Source organism: Juglans microcarpa x Juglans regia, chromosome 2D (assembly GCF_004785595.1).
Source record: "Juglans microcarpa x Juglans regia isolate MS1-56 chromosome 2D, Jm3101_v1.0, whole genome shotgun sequence".
Classification (NCBI taxonomy): Eukaryota; Viridiplantae; Streptophyta; class Magnoliopsida; order Fagales; family Juglandaceae; genus Juglans; species Juglans microcarpa x Juglans regia.
In genome coordinates this window covers 41,115,838-41,131,246 of record NC_054596.1, presented here as the reverse complement: position 1 = coordinate 41,131,246, position 15,409 = coordinate 41,115,838, and the positions used below count along the sequence as shown (strand labels likewise).

The following is a 15,409-nucleotide window of genomic DNA, read 5'->3' as shown; positions in this document are numbered from 1 at the left end:
TGTTTTTCTATATATTTTATGTGCGTCATGTGCTACTACTAGCATGATCGGCATATATGTTCATGTAACCCAAGTATATTAATTATTTTAATCTTGTAGTTATAAACTTATATATTTTACAACTGTTTTACAATCTATTTTATACTCAACTTATAATAAAATCATGCCACTTTGTTAAAAATAAACTTTAATTTTACAAAATTATCATCCTTGTTTTTTTTTTTTATAGAGCTGTAAAATAATTGTAAGAAGCACTTGTAAAGTGATATTTTTCATATATCTAACGTGGAGGGTTTTTTTTTTTTTAATATATATTAATAATTGAGCTTGATTGGTGAAGGGTGTAAATAGTTAAAAAGGAACAAAAGTCCAAGGATATTGTCATGTATACAGCTTGTTGCTCTGTAAAAACTATATTATCTTCGTGAAGAAAGTTAACCATCCTACTAATTCAACTGTTCATACTCCTAGCTGAGAGAGTGAGAGAGAGAGAGAGCAATTCCAAGTGGTTGAAATCAATTCTGTTGATTGGAAGACAAAAAGAACAAGGAAAGAGGATATGCCTATTTTAGGCCACCACTCATTCCAAGTTTCTTAGATAGTCTCAGTATATACAGCATTTGGACACAGACCATCCCCATCCTCATTATCAACATCAACATGATCATATTGCTTCAAAGAGAAATGATGGAATTAGTTCCTCATCATTCTGAGGGCTAGTTCCTGAAGCTCACCCAAGTCATGATTGTTATATGGTCTTTTCTTAGAATAAGGTTGGAATGAGCAATCCTCTCTGCTTTGTATTTCTTGCATGTTCATCCCATCATTGCTGTGGTCAATTGACTCCAGTGAGCTCTGAGGGGAAATGTGATTCATGTAAATTGGATAATTTGGAACCACTGGCACCCCATTCCCTGGACACTGATTCTCGATTCTCCTCGGATCGATCACGCTTTGAGCCAGCTGAGCCTTCACTTGCATCAATTGTGCTTGCAAGCACGCCACCTATATAAAATAAAGACAATCAGAAAAGGAAAAAGAATGGAGTTCGTCTGTACATTGCCATCGTGTAACTATATATGAATCTTGAGGGCTTGCCATAGGCTCCTGGAAGTCTTATCATTATGAACAGAAGTAGAAAAATTAATTTGGTGGAAAACTTAGAATCAGTTCTAGCCCTTCAAGAAAAGTTGCAAGTTAGTAACAGATTGACATAACTGATCTTCTTTTTTAAATCATCTTCTATAAACCCATCTCAAACTTACTTATGGAGAAACCAAAAAAATAAGAGAAGTTTGACTAAAATTTTCTCAAGAAATCTGATACCCCTAGCAACCCAAATAGGCATAGCTATTGACCAAGAAGGAAAGACTGTTAGATTCATATAATTCTATGCCGAAAGAACAATGAGATATGATTGTGCAGTAAACAGAAGTAGGAAACAGATATATATTTATTAACCTGTTGTTGCAAGGCGAAAATGTGGGCTACACATCCATAAACGGGGTCTCTAATCCGTGCTTGAGCTTCATAGGCAATTGTGACAACAGCCTCACACCGATCATGAACCGGGACGTGCAGCAAAAGTTTGGATACATTGCTAGCACCAAACACCTTGTGAATGGCCGCAAATCTTGCAGGGCCTTGCTCCGAGCAAAAATAAGGCGCAAAGATACAATCTGAAGCGCACTTTCGCCTAAGAAACTTGCATGCCCCGCAAGGCGAGCCAGTTCCAGCCCCAGTCCCAGATGCCATGGTAGAAAACAGAGAGAGAAAATGAAAGAAAGAAAGAGAATGAGAGAGAGAGAGAGGGTGTGTGTCTGTATGTTATGTTAGACACAGAGAAATATAAAATTTTAGGCACACGAGCACACTGGGAAATGGTGCAAACTGAGAAACTTATGGGGGGTTATGGGGTTGGGTATGGAAGTGGGGTATTGGGGGTCTAAAGGGTACAAAGAGAGGGTCCTTATAAGGGGTGGGAGCGGGGGACATGGAGGGTCTAACTGCAGGGTTCTGAGGGAACATTTATTAATGGTTAATGCAATAAGAGGATAGTTTTTTCAAATGGGTTGGACCAACTTGTAATTATTTAGACTATGGCTTCTTGAATTTCTTTTGTTTGATCTGTAAAGTTTTTTATTTGGCAAGTTTGATTTTTGAGGCTTTAATACCATTATTTTTCCGCCGAACGCCGCACCTGGGAACTGCTGCTATTTGTCTTTATTTTTTGGCTCTGTGATATACTCCCATCTGGCAGGTAAAGCTGTACCGACAACCACACTGATAATTTACACTCCTTTAAGAAAGATAATTTTCAAGAATTGGGAAGAGAAATATCATGAATTGATGACTCCTTTGCTGTGAAGCTGAAGGTTCTCTCTTTTTTTGGGTGCAAAAGCTCGGAAATAGGATCTCTCTCGTGAAACTAGTGCTCTTTTTGTCGAAGAGTCTTCAATCTTAAGAAAGTCAGTGAAGCTATGTTCAATCCCCCTCGTGCAGCAGCATACTTCATTTATCACTTGAGACAAAAATAGTAACGTAAAAGTAGGAACAAAACTAAGCTGCTATGCACATAGGCCATCATTTCCACAAAGCATCTGACCTATCAGAGTTATATCACACCCCCTTTTTGTACCGATTTCACCAGGGACCATAGCAACTCCAAGTCCTAAAATTCTTGTACCTATATTTGATGGTGTTTTCCATTAAGGTTGCATGCCTTTTTTCCAGTAATAATGCTGTGGATGTATCACACTTCAAATCTTATTACTGATTAAAGAGAAATATTTTAGTCACAAATAGATTATTTAAAAGTAATCTCATAAACTGATATGGTTTATAAAGTTATTTTTATTATAAAATAAATTTAATAGATTATATGAAACTATATTAATTTTGTGTAATTTTTTTGTGACTATAATTCTCCTTGTTAAAAGGTTACTGTTTTAGGCATTCATTTATTAAGAATTGGAAGATCCTGATCCGTCCTTTTTCAGATCTGTAAAACAAATCTCTCTGTTAACTTTTACCAGAGTCCTATTCTCAGTTATAGTCTAATAGATATTTCGCTTTCTTTCAACATTTTTCTTCATTTTGCAAGCTTTATTATTTATTTCGTACTCTTTTTCTCAACCCAAGTAGGTTGTATGTGGCTTAGGCTGCAACTTTCTGCAGTGTGACAATGCCGTCTTTTTTAATAATCAGCACTAAGAAAACCCAACCTTACAACTTGAACTCAACTCATAGCAGCAGCCAGAATCAGCAATAGAGAAGTGGGAGTGCAATGGCACGAAAGGAACCAGTTCCCTTGAGAAATTCTCTTTCTTCATCTTAAAGTTTTTCATCCCCAGTCACGTTTACCATCTGACAGATTTTAAGTGACTGTTTTTTAAGTGGTTGATATATGAAATCACTTAAAATCTGTCGCATTAACAAGTGGGATCGGAGATGATGACCTCTAGAATGAAGACTAGCATTCCTCATTCTCTTGAAGTTGAACCAAGTGAAGGTTGAGCATTCGTCATAACAAATTGTAAAGGTACCAAAAACAGCATTCGTCACCTAATTAAGGGAAATGGCTGTTTCCGTAGGAAAGTACAATCCAGATCATGCTGCTGCATTCACATCTTCCTTGCAAGTCATTTAAAGCCCCAACGAAAACGAAGATGTGAAGGGTTCAGAGGAATTAACATACAAAATTAACTGTGACATAATCATCATTTATCTTACAGTTAATGTATAGCATCATCCATGCACATGGCACACATGCTAGCTTCCTACAGGACATCCTAACTTAAGATACTTAACAAACCAACACTACTACTCTCTCAAGTGTGATACCAGAAGTTTGTTTGCTTAGCAACAATTTTCTTCATCTGTTGGCATTTGTTTCTTAATAGAGCTGAAACAAATACCTTCTTGTCCATTTGAGTGTCTGGTCCTCGTTAATTGTAATGTCACACCAACAAGATGCATTTTTACATCAGATGGGACTTCCATTTTCACCCACTGATGCAGAGGAACAGCGGTATTTCCAAACAAGCACGCTATTGTATGATATTGCTGAAATTGTAGAAAGCCAGCTCAAACTAGAGTTCTATCTGCTGAAGAAATTTCTCAAATCCATAGAACGGAACCAGCACAGTTGAAATGAGGGTGCGTTAAACACATAGAAGCCTCAAAAGAATGAAACGTGGACGACAAGCATAGAATCTCTTTTCATATTGTTATGTTTACATGGACACAAGCACGTCAGCAAAGCTAGATTTGATGTGAAAATGTCAAGGGAGCTGCATCAGTTACATTCAATTCTCTCAGATGACCCAAAGAATTTATTTTAGAATCTGAAAGTGGCAGAAATTCTTTCTTCTTTCTTTTTTTTTTTTTTTCGCAACTACCATGTTCACCTTACGATCACTCACCCTGATATCATGTATGAAGTGCAACAAGTTTATCGCTGGTGAGAAAGCACAGATGAACTGGAAAAGCAAGATCATTCATTGATGAGTTGGGCAAAATCCAATGAACATGAAACTTTATTGACGGAGAGGTGCAGTTATGTATTTATTATAAAGAAACCGTGATGGGCAACAACAGCATCCATTTGATGAAATCTGCTGAACCGCCTTGCAATACTTTTGTTGATGAGCAGTCTATACATTCATTATGTTACATCCAACAGTGCCACTTACTATATTATTCCCAAAGAAACCACGGGAATGGGATAATTTAATTGAAGGTTTCACAACAACGTTCTGAAATAGAATCCTAACCAGATTAGTGATAGACCTTCGAATTGTGACCTCAGTTCACGTCTATGTCATAAGTTAGCAGAGTCATGCAACACAGGTCCAGTACTCTCTTTTATCTTGCAGATCATTCTTCAAAATATTGGCACAGCTGGAATGATTGATACTTGAAAAGCTTGGACCATTTAATGCACAAGAGGATTTTGGAAAAGGTACTGCACATAAAGTAGTTGTCAGTCAAATCTGAAAATATGCTAATATCCTGCTATTCAAATTTGTAGAGCATACCTCAAATGATTTTCCTGATCTTTCAAACTCCAGCATGCTTAGAGCAACTTCACAACTTTGCGAGACAATAGGCTCAAGATCCTTGACAAATTCCTCAAGAAGTGCTATACTTTGGAGATCTAAAAGTGCACAGATCACACAAACTTAATGAAAGGACTGAAAAGTGAGAATGATTGACATTAATGCATATCATTTTAACTCCAGTGAGACACCTCATCTATGATACCAGCACAGTATTTTTTTGTATATTTATATTGTTATAACTAAGTGAGAATTGGAACTTTTTTTATACGGAACACATGTAGGTATCACATCCCACTCAACCGAAAACACACTCTATTCAGATTCCAGAAAATATCCAGTATTAAGGAATTGCGATTATTTTTCAGATAACAAAGCCACAGCCTACATCAAGTGGCCATACCTGCAATGGAACCAAGAGCTTCAGCAGCTTCATGTCTAACCATGGGATGCTCCTTCACATCCCTAAGTATTTTGGAAAGTGCAGCTGAAGCAGCTTTGTCTTGCAGTTGACCTAGTACGTAGGCAACCTGAAAATTGCAGCAAATACAAAAATTACCAACACTAAACAATGAAGAAACACACAAAAGTGCAAAATCATGTCAGAGAAGATGTAGTCAAATCTGTAAGACAAGGCCTTGAAGGTCAATCTTAATCAATTATCATGGGAAATCATAAAATGAACTCTTTTCTCCTTGATAAGCTGTCCTATTTTAGTCAATTTATCTCATGTTCTATTACCTCACTAGTAATGCGTGAAATATTGCCCTATAAAATATTATCATAAATGGTTACTAACAATCTAGGGTAATATTTACAATTATCAAGGGGAGCCTTTGTGTACATAAATATTATCTACTTTAAATTACAGCCTCCTGTATCACCTTCAAAAAGAAGCTTTTTGAACCATTTTTACTAGTTATTAACCATTTTTTTATAAGTAGTTATTAATCATTTCTTAAAGCCATATTGAAAATTAACCCTATTGATGTAAGAAACAATGATATTAGCACAAAAATACAAGCCATAGTCTATACAAGAGGAACCATATTGGAATTTAAACGTAGTAAAGTAAGAAACAATGATATCAAATAAAAAATGGAGGTTTAACAAACCTCGTGTTTCAGTAGAGCGCTATGAGAACCCAGAGAATCAATTATAGCAGAAACAGCTTCATCTCCACCATGATTTCTAAGTGCAAAAAGAGCTGCATACCTCTCGTACATGCCTTTTTCTTCATTCAAAAGTACTTTCCTGAAGTTATATTCGAATTAATTCATAAAGCTAACACAATCACACACAAGTGGAATGGGTTCAAGTCATTAGCCAACGACCAAACAAACCTTAGCTGATCTACTGAGGAGCAAGAAGACGCAGGAGCAGCAGGATCAACAGACATAAAAGGCGATCTTTCTTCATCGTTCCCTCCAGCACTCTTCATTTGCTCAATCCGGTTTAGAGCCAATTCACAGGTTTCTCGAACCTCCTGAGCCGGATCCAAGACCAAACTATTTTTCAGAAAAGGAACATTAGTCTCCAACCCAATTGCACCCAGTGCTTCTGCTGCCTAGGCAATCATAATAGGATTACACATATTCAAAACAAGGACAAAGAGAAGAACTAAACAGCTCCAACAAAGGAATAGTTAAAGCCTTATATTTACTTCGTGGCGAACAATGGGATGCAAAGAAAGATCGTTGAGTACAGAAATCAGGGCTGGAATAGCTCCCTCATCTTGCATTTGACCCAACGCAAATGCAGCCTCGTGTGCCAACAAATTTGATGAATCCCTTGTCGCTGTAAAAGGAGTAAAACGCAAAAATTATTTCTTTCGTGCACTTCCCCTAAAAATACTGGGTATGATCAAAGAGTTTCTCTGTCTCTGTACGTAGCAGTTCAGTAATTTGGATAAAGAAATTTCAGCAGGATGATTCCCAGAAAGACATTAGAAAGGGGGGAAAACTTTCTAGCAAACTCGGAACTAAGCATAATCTAACAACTAAACAATTAAGGTTCTGGTTGTCTCACCCTCACATCGACTAATAGATAATTTGAGCTTCTTAGCAGGAAACAATGTAATTTTACTCTGGAAATCAATAAAAGTTGCTCCAGAATACTAGTGATCAAGAGGATGCACGAAAAAAACGAACAATTTTGCCCAAAAGAAAGTGATTTTGGAGAGATTGAACGAACCGAGGATAAGGGCGTCGCGAGGGGCGGGACCTTTGAGGTTGCGAAGGGAGAAGAGGGCTCTAAACCGCTCCGAGATCGGCTGGGCCGGGTCGCCCAAACGGTCGCAGAGGAACTTCTCCATTCCGGGAGAGCATCCGAAAGCACGGGAGCCGTCGTTGTCGTTGTTCAAAGAACCCATGGCCATGAAAATCGCTAATCGCTAGTAGCTACGGAGAAAAGCGTGATCGCTGCGGCGGTCTTTCTATTAAAAGAAAAATCTCCCAGAATCGGATGGTGCACTGCGACTGCGTGATGGAGAAAGAATAAATAGTGTTGGCGTTTTTTCAGATTTTTTCCTTTTCATGTTAGGGTTAACTATGTATTAATGTAAGTTTTAGAGACCTAAATAAAACTCTCGATTAGTTTATTAAATCAATTTTATAGTATTATCTTTATGTTTGTAATAAGAATATTTTTCATAAGTTAAAGATAATAAATTAAATTTTTAATTGCAAAATCAATACATGAGTTTTTTACTCTCTCTCTCTTTATTTTTTTATTTTTTAAAATCAAAGTCTCAATTTTTATTTTATTTTTTAAAATTGATATATAAACTTTAAAAAATTAACTATTGGGTACCTTTATCTATTACTTGAGGTTCAGCCCAGGTTTTGTAAGGATACTTGGAACTAGACCAGTCAAATTGTTTTTCTGTACGAAACTGAAAGACAGAAGAACCAAAGGCCTAGTCCAGGATAAACAGTCTCCAATCTGACCTATAGGAAGGGTTCTCTGGACGCTAGTTGCAAAAAAAAGGGTGTTGCAGAAGATGAGACTCATCGATCTGAAATCTCATCGAGTAGTGTCTAGCTCTCGAGTACCTGCTTGTATAATAGGCGTAATGTGAGTGGAACTCTTGATCTTCTGACATAAAATACATTAACAGATTAACAAGGATATCTTCTAGGAGAAGGAAATCGAAAAATCACGCCACACTAATAGCACCACTACCCGAGTGACACGTCACATTAATTACGTCGTTATAGAGTCTCGCCGCATTAAAAAATTCTAACATAGGAAACAATGCAAAGGCTGCGAACTCCATGGGGGCAGACACAATCTGTTTCCCTAGACATATAGTATAAATAACAGATCTCAGATACGAGAATATCTCTCTAATTACTAGACTCTTTTACTTATTTACAAACTTATAATAATACTTACTAACTTTGACATCAGAGACTCTTCGATCTCAAGGATGCCCTTTCCTTGTTGCACCCATCTCCATATTTTGTAGGCCCATTTTGAAAGATCTAAATTGTCGAAATTTGATTAAAAGATATGTGAAACACAGTATCAACACTTTGGTCAAAAAAAATAAAGAGATGATTGCTATGTGGCATCAATATATTACATGTCGACAATGGATTAATGCATAGTATCACGTGTCAGCCAATAAAAGATTAATGCATGGTCTCTCGCTAGTTTTCAAACGAGAAATTGACAAAAATACCTCATTGCAAATTTCTTTAAACTTAGATATTAATCTAAAAAAAAAAAAAAAAAAAAAAAAAAAAAAAAAAAAAAAAAAAAATCCAAATTCAAGTAATATTTTGCAAATTTACAATTATTTATCCCTATATTAAAAAAAAAAAAAAGTTAATAATACACGCGTCACCTATTTGCATGGGACCCACAAAAAAATTAATTTCCAACTCACATCTCCCAACCCCCACCACATGGGCAACCAGGATCAGGATCATCGTCTCTCTCCCCGACTAAACAACCACTGTGTGCGTGCACCTATATATGTGATCACCGCTCCTTTCTGCCACCTTATTCTTCCGTCCAACACTAAAAACTCCTCAGGCTTCCTTCGAAAGGTAACGTCCTCTCAAATCTCCTCTTCCTTATCTCCGATTGCTGATCCCTTTTATCAGATCTGAATTCATCCCCCTTCTTGAAATAATTTTCTCGATTTAGTTTTCATGATATATGATTTTCTACCTTTTTTTCTTTTGGTGTGTCTCTGATGAACTTCTCTTCGTTTTTTTAGTAAATTTCTATGTATTTTTCTTTCTATTTGGTTTTCTTGAATTTTCAATGAAAAAAATTTAGGAGATCGAAGAGCTGAGATTACGCGTTCAAGAAACGGAGGCTTGCGTATAGAATCTGTGACCCTGTTAACCATGAATGCCAGAAGGTTAGCTATAATTCCAACTCCTGGTTGCTTGTTTCAGTTGTTTTTGAATTGGGTCTCTTTTATATTTTTTTGAATTGACGCTCTTTATTATTATTTTTCTTTTTGGAGATTGTAAAATCATGTTAATCTGATTTAATTAGAGTGGGCTCTGCTAGATCTGATCTGTTTATATTGGTACCAATATGTGAAATTTACTATGTGGGGAGATCTTCTTACGTTCTTAATGCTTTTTGATATGTGCCTATATTTGGGTGAATGGGCTGCCTTCTAGGAGTCCTTGAAGCATATGTGTTTGTTTCGGTGTAAACTGTAGGTTTGTTCTGGGGCATTATGACCTAAAACCAGTTCAGATAGTAGTTACTTTTTTTGCCCAACACACTACTTCTTTTGCAGACGACAACCCGAATGTTCCAATATTATTAGCAAAATCTCGATGAAATTCTTTAGTCGTTTCCACTTAGTATTAGCAAAGTTTGATGAAACACAATTTGTTGATCGGTATACGTCTAGCCCACCAGGATCTTGTTTAACTATAGTTTGGATTAATGCATGTGGACGTTATGGGTGTCAGATAGGTGGTACCGACATGCGATATTATGTTCAAGTCTAGGTGGCACTTAAATTGTTTTTATGGTAAAATGGGTGAATTTGTTATCACTTTGATGATTCAGACTCTCAGTTTATCCAAGTATATAACTAAAGGTGCTCTTTCATATAATATCTTTGCTATTGGGATGCTTTGTGAAATGGTCTAGACTCTAGAGCATGCTAATGACTGCAACATCATCAGCAAAATATACCTTTTTTCCTTATCAGTAAACAGATTTTATTGATAGAAATAGGCATCAGCAAAATATACCTTGAGATACTGAAATCCATTTTAAATCAGCTTGCTGAGCTTGGACAAGTTGTTGATGCCTTTTTTTTTCAAAATATATATATATATATATATATATATATATTCTGTGTGAGATTTCAAACAATGAATAGAAGTACTGCATTTCATTCAACTGTTAATTTTGATGGTATCACACGTTGGTGGTGGCTGATACACAAGGATCCTGGATTGTGAATCACTTATGTTAGATGATCCATCAACCATATTATTTGCTCCAATAACTGGGCTGGCTGTATTTTATTCAGTAAATACTCCAGTTACTTAATCTTCAGACAGTTAGTCCTCTCTCTGTCTCATTCATTATTGTAACTAGGTATAAGCTCAAGTTTAACTCAAAGGTTACTTTACATGCCACGCTGTATATATATATATATATATATATATATATATATATATATATATATATTAGGTTAAAAGAAATTTTATTGAATCAATAAAAATGGGTGCAGCCCAAGTAGACAGGAAGTATAGAAGAGGAACACCTAGAAAAAGTTAGGTGCTTGTAATAGAAACAAGAAAATCATGGGAGCTAGCACCATTGAAACCAATAACGGAAGCCCATGAGAATAAAGCATCGAAAAAGAATCAAGTTCTTCCAGAGAGCATTCACTATCTTCAAAGCTCTAGTCATTCATCTCCAACCAAATGCACCACATGAGACATGAGCGGATCATCCTCCAAACTGCTGCAATCAGGGGATTACCCTGATTCCCTGAAGGCCTCTTCCATTGGCTTGGAGATCCACCAACCCTCCTAGGCATAACCTACGCAAGACCGGTCCTGCTGAAAATCTCGTCCCATAAAGCCCTGCCCACCTCACAATGAAGTAACAATGGTCCATAGATTCACTATTCTTCTTACACATACAACACCAATCAACAACGATTATCTGCCGCTTCCTTAAGTTATCATTTTGGATGATACTTATTTTTTACCCTGAATTAATAATATAAATCCAAAATGGATCATGACAACAATATATGATGCTAACGATTCATACTCCTAATTAGGGCTAAGCACCAACAATGTCGGAGTTGGAGTGCCCTACCTTCGACTCCTACTCTGACTTTGAGGTCAAATCCAACTTCCGACTCCGATTTGCATAGCCTCCGATCCAACTCCGACTTGTCAGAGTGGATTTGGATTTGGGTTTTTCTCTTGGGCTTTTTTTCTTAGCCCATTTGAAATTTCAATTTAACATTTTTGGGTTCTCACTAATTGGATTTGGCTTCTAGATTTCAGTTTTTTTTTAAAAAAATATTTTTTCAAATTTCAATTTTATTAAAACATAACCAAAATTGAAAAAAATAAATCATTGTACAAATTAATGTTATTATACATTAGTATTATATGTTATTATATATTAATGTTTATTCATTAGTATTACATGTTATTATACATTACTAGTATATGTTATTATTATTATTTTTTTGATAAGTGCTAGTACATGTTATTATACTTTAGTTACTATACATTAGTATTACATATTATTATAAATTTATATATTAGTGTTCATACATAATACATTAGTATTAAATGTTATTATACATTAGTTATTATATAATTAGTATTACATGTTATTATACATTAGTATTTAAACATTAGTTGTTATTATACATTAGTGTTACATGGTAGTAATAGTTAATAGTGTGGTGTTTACATATACTAAACTATTATTAGTCAATTTAGTCTGTTTATACTATAGTACAAGTATATTATTTTATAATAATTTGCTCATACTAGTATATTATTGAATTTAACTAACTATATTAAGTTATAGTAATATAAAAAATATATATGATTAATATATAAAAAGTACATATATTTTTATAAAATATGTACAGTATTGGTGTCAGTTTTGGAGTCGGTACATCACTAACTCCGACTCCGACTCCGATGGAGAGGAGCCGGTGCGGAGTTGCAGTCGGATTTTCGGATTTTTGTTCAGCCCTACTAATAAGCTCTCTGTCAAAACTGGTTTTGCATAAAGAAACAAGGTATTCTTGGCACCAAAGGTTCAAAATTTGTGTAAACCCTTGTTTTGGATTTACTTCTGTTATTCTTATTCTTGCATATAAGATATATATATATATATATATATATTTATTTGTAGGATTTTGTAGGTTTATTCGGTACATCTCCAGGACTATCGATCGACCAGTGGACATGTTTCCTCAAAACCTGTTAGGATGTTAACAACATGTTCAAGAATTATTATTTTTTTGATAAGTGACATGTTCAAGAATTATTAATAGGCAATGGGAAGTATAGGTATTAAACGGATAATAAATAGCGATGGTTCTCTTTCAGATAAATTGACACTACTTAGATCAGAATGATGCCTAGATATTAACATAATTTCATGGTGTCTTAAAATGTTGGGTGAATAATAATCTTCTATATTGTGTCTCCCTTCTGGTTGATTTCTGCTGAATTTTCCCCTATCAGGAAACTATGTAGGTTTTGGTATATCATCTGTAATTTTTGACCCTATGATAAGATCATCTTGGGTGCAGAGACTACCGTAACAATAGATCTGCTCTCTTTGATGGGATTGAGGAGGGTGGCATCAGGGCCTCATCTTCTTACTCTTCCCACGAAATTGATGAGCATGATAATGAAAGAGCAATAGATGGATTGCAAGACAGAGTCATTCTGCTAAAGAGAGTGAGTTTTATCTGAACCAGTAATCTTAATTGTCATAGCATAGTTCAGTCGTTGTGGAAGTTCCTGACTGGCCTGAATATCATTTATTATATGGTCAAACAATGGACTAGAGCTTTGCATTGTTTCTCTTCAGTTAGTTTTATTCGGAGATGGGAAGCTGAAAAAAAAATAGAATGTTGGAAATCTATCTGGAAGAAAGAAGGGAATTGTTTGTGTAAAATCAAAATTTTTGTGGTGCTCACCCATCTTCACAAGAAACTAAATGGAGCATCTTCGAAAAATTCTCTAAATAGATTGGATGATACTCTTCAAAATTTTATGGAGCATGCCTTCTCCATTCTGTTACTTCAATATCTAATCAAAACTGCCGTAAGAGTGGTTAAAGCTTCAGTAACTATTTGGAATTGAAGCTTAAGCAAGCAGAAAAATGTTTCATAATATGCCTTCATGCATGTTATAAATTTCTTGCAGTTTTAAGCTTGAGTATCCAAAGCAAATATTAATGCCTGTTACTTTCAGTTGTCAGGTGATATAAATGAGGAAGTTGATAGTCATAACCGCATGTTGGACAGAATGGTATGTATAGCTGCAGTAGGCCCATCTTTGTTTTATTAGTTCTATTTCTAGTCACTCTTTCTTGCTCTCTCTTCTCTTATACAATGTGCCTGTGGCATTTTTTGCTTTAGGGCAACGATATGGATTCATCAAGGGGAGTCTTGTCAGGAACCATGGATCGTTTCAAGATGGTATGTACAATAAATAAAGTTTCCCGTTCCCATAAATAGAGAATTATTTCTGCTGTCTATCTTCTTTTCTAGACTACATTGGTTTCTTTTTGGATACCATGATGAGCTTGTTTTACCTTTTAGGTATTTGAGACTAAGTCAAGCAGGAGAATGCTTACACTTGTGGCATCATTCGTCGTTGTTTTCCTAGTTATATACTATCTTACTAGGTAATCAACTGGCGACATGATTTGATACAGCTTCTAGCTTTATGTTAGACTGGGACGACAAATTTGCTTCATATTGTAATACGTGCTTTCCTGCCTGTAAAAGATATTTTTGCATGTCATAGTAAAGATCTTTCCATGTGTTTTGGTTTCATGTCTTGATCGATTATAGAATTTTGCATCACGTTAAGCAATAAATCGTTTGAGCTGGAATATGATTGGTCTGGCCCTAAGGCAGCTTGGAACTAACTCCCTTGCTCACTAACAATAACACTCCAAAACCTGGAACTGCTGTAACTTTGAGGAGAAGATTAATATAAAGCACTCATGAGGTCTGAGTGGAAAGAGCCAAAAAATCAAGGAATTGCCATCAGCAATGAACATATTGATATTTAGAGCTGCTTTGCAAGGACTAATGGGAAGTTTCCATACATTCTTGGTGCGACCCACTAAAGTCTGGTAAAACCTTCCTTAGACGTGGTAAACTTGGCATTGACTTGGCTTTTAGATATGAGTTTGTAGTGGAAAGAAATTGACGCCAAAGTCACAAAAGTGGGACAAGTTGAAGGAAGGCCATATCGGTAAACGGTCCAAAATGATGTAAAATATTGGAAGAAGAGACAAAAAATGGGTACGCGGAAATGACGGGAAATCTTGACCAGCCATTCTCATTGCTTTTGGTTGTTTTCTTCTGACATGAGGTGGAGCCATTTAATCAGTCCCAACAATTATGCCTCGAGTAGTGCTAATGGCATGTATAAATTAATGATGGAGTAACTAAAAACTATGGACTTTTGGGGCACAAAAGTTTTAAATATTGTTCTGGAAAAAACCAGAACCTGCACCAGCCGGGAATCGAACCCGGGTCTGTACCGTGGCAGGGTACTATTCTACCACTAGACCACTGGTGCTTTTGAGGGTGTTAATGGATTCTGATTTACAAATCCTTTATTTGATTGGTACTTACTATTATTCTTAGAATTTTTGCAAAACCTTCCTCATGTTGAATTAAAACAACACAAACAAATTGATCAAAGAAATGCATATAAGAGAAGGAGTCCAAGGTTAAGTTCTGATCCAGCTGCCATTAATTAGTCAGCTTGCTTGAGGATCGAGCAAGTCCACATGGCATGGTAAATGTTTTCGACAGCAGGTCAAAGACAAAACACATGATATTCTTATGGCGGCCTGCAGAGTTTTTATTATTGCTTGACATATTCAAACTATCACTCGTTTTGCAATGTGGTGCTTCGTTCGAAAGCAAATCCTAGAGTCCACAAAAACCAACGGAAAATCATAAGTACTGGGCCGAATTGACTAATTAATTGATTCAGAGAGATTAATAAGCTTCAGTAGTACTTAATTAGCTCAATCCCAGGCGGCCAGTGTTCATTCATTTGCCGCGTACGTACACCTTCCTTCCACTGATTTAGTGAATCTAATCAATCAGTGGAAAT

At 35.9% G+C, this 15,409-nt stretch overlaps 3 protein-coding genes and 1 non-coding gene across 4 annotated transcripts; 1 reads left to right on the top strand and 3 right to left on the bottom strand.

The window, feature by feature from the left end:
- Nucleotides 1–506: 506 nt before the first annotated feature.
- LOC121248737 (LOB domain-containing protein 16) lies at nt 507–2,709 on the bottom strand. The gene is made up of 2 exons (XM_041147293.1): nt 1,462–2,709; nt 507–1,005 (listed from the first exon to the last, which is right to left on the bottom strand). Exons 1-2 carry the CDS (start codon nt 1,753–1,755, stop codon nt 694–696), a joined length of 606 nt encoding a protein of 201 aa, XP_041003227.1. The 5' UTR covers nt 1,756–2,709; the 3' UTR covers nt 507–693.
- Nucleotides 2,710–4,605: 1,896 nt separating this feature from the next.
- LOC121250818 (deoxyhypusine hydroxylase) lies at nt 4,606–7,577 on the bottom strand. Its single transcript, XM_041150045.1, has 7 exons — nt 7,254–7,577; nt 6,724–6,857; nt 6,404–6,627; nt 6,176–6,314; nt 5,464–5,590; nt 5,040–5,158; nt 4,606–4,966 (listed from the first exon to the last, which is right to left on the bottom strand). Exons 1-7 carry the CDS (start codon nt 7,435–7,437, stop codon nt 4,937–4,939), a joined length of 957 nt encoding a protein of 318 aa, XP_041005979.1. The 5' UTR covers nt 7,438–7,577; the 3' UTR covers nt 4,606–4,936.
- A 1,378-nt stretch (nt 7,578–8,955) lies between these two features.
- Nucleotides 8,956–14,103, top strand: LOC121250795 (bet1-like SNARE 1-1). Its single transcript, XM_041150012.1, has 6 exons — nt 8,956–9,115; nt 9,351–9,435; nt 12,850–13,000; nt 13,520–13,576; nt 13,687–13,746; nt 13,870–14,103. The coding sequence occupies exons 2-6, from the start codon at nt 9,422–9,424 to the stop codon at nt 13,957–13,959; spliced, it is 372 nt and encodes a 123-aa protein (XP_041005946.1). The 5' UTR covers nt 8,956–9,115; nt 9,351–9,421; the 3' UTR covers nt 13,960–14,103.
- Nucleotides 14,104–14,792: 689 nt separating this feature from the next.
- TRNAG-GCC lies at nt 14,793–14,863 on the bottom strand. The gene has a single exon. It is a non-coding gene; the product is annotated as a tRNA-Gly (tRNA).
- Nucleotides 14,864–15,409: the final 546 nt, after the last annotated feature.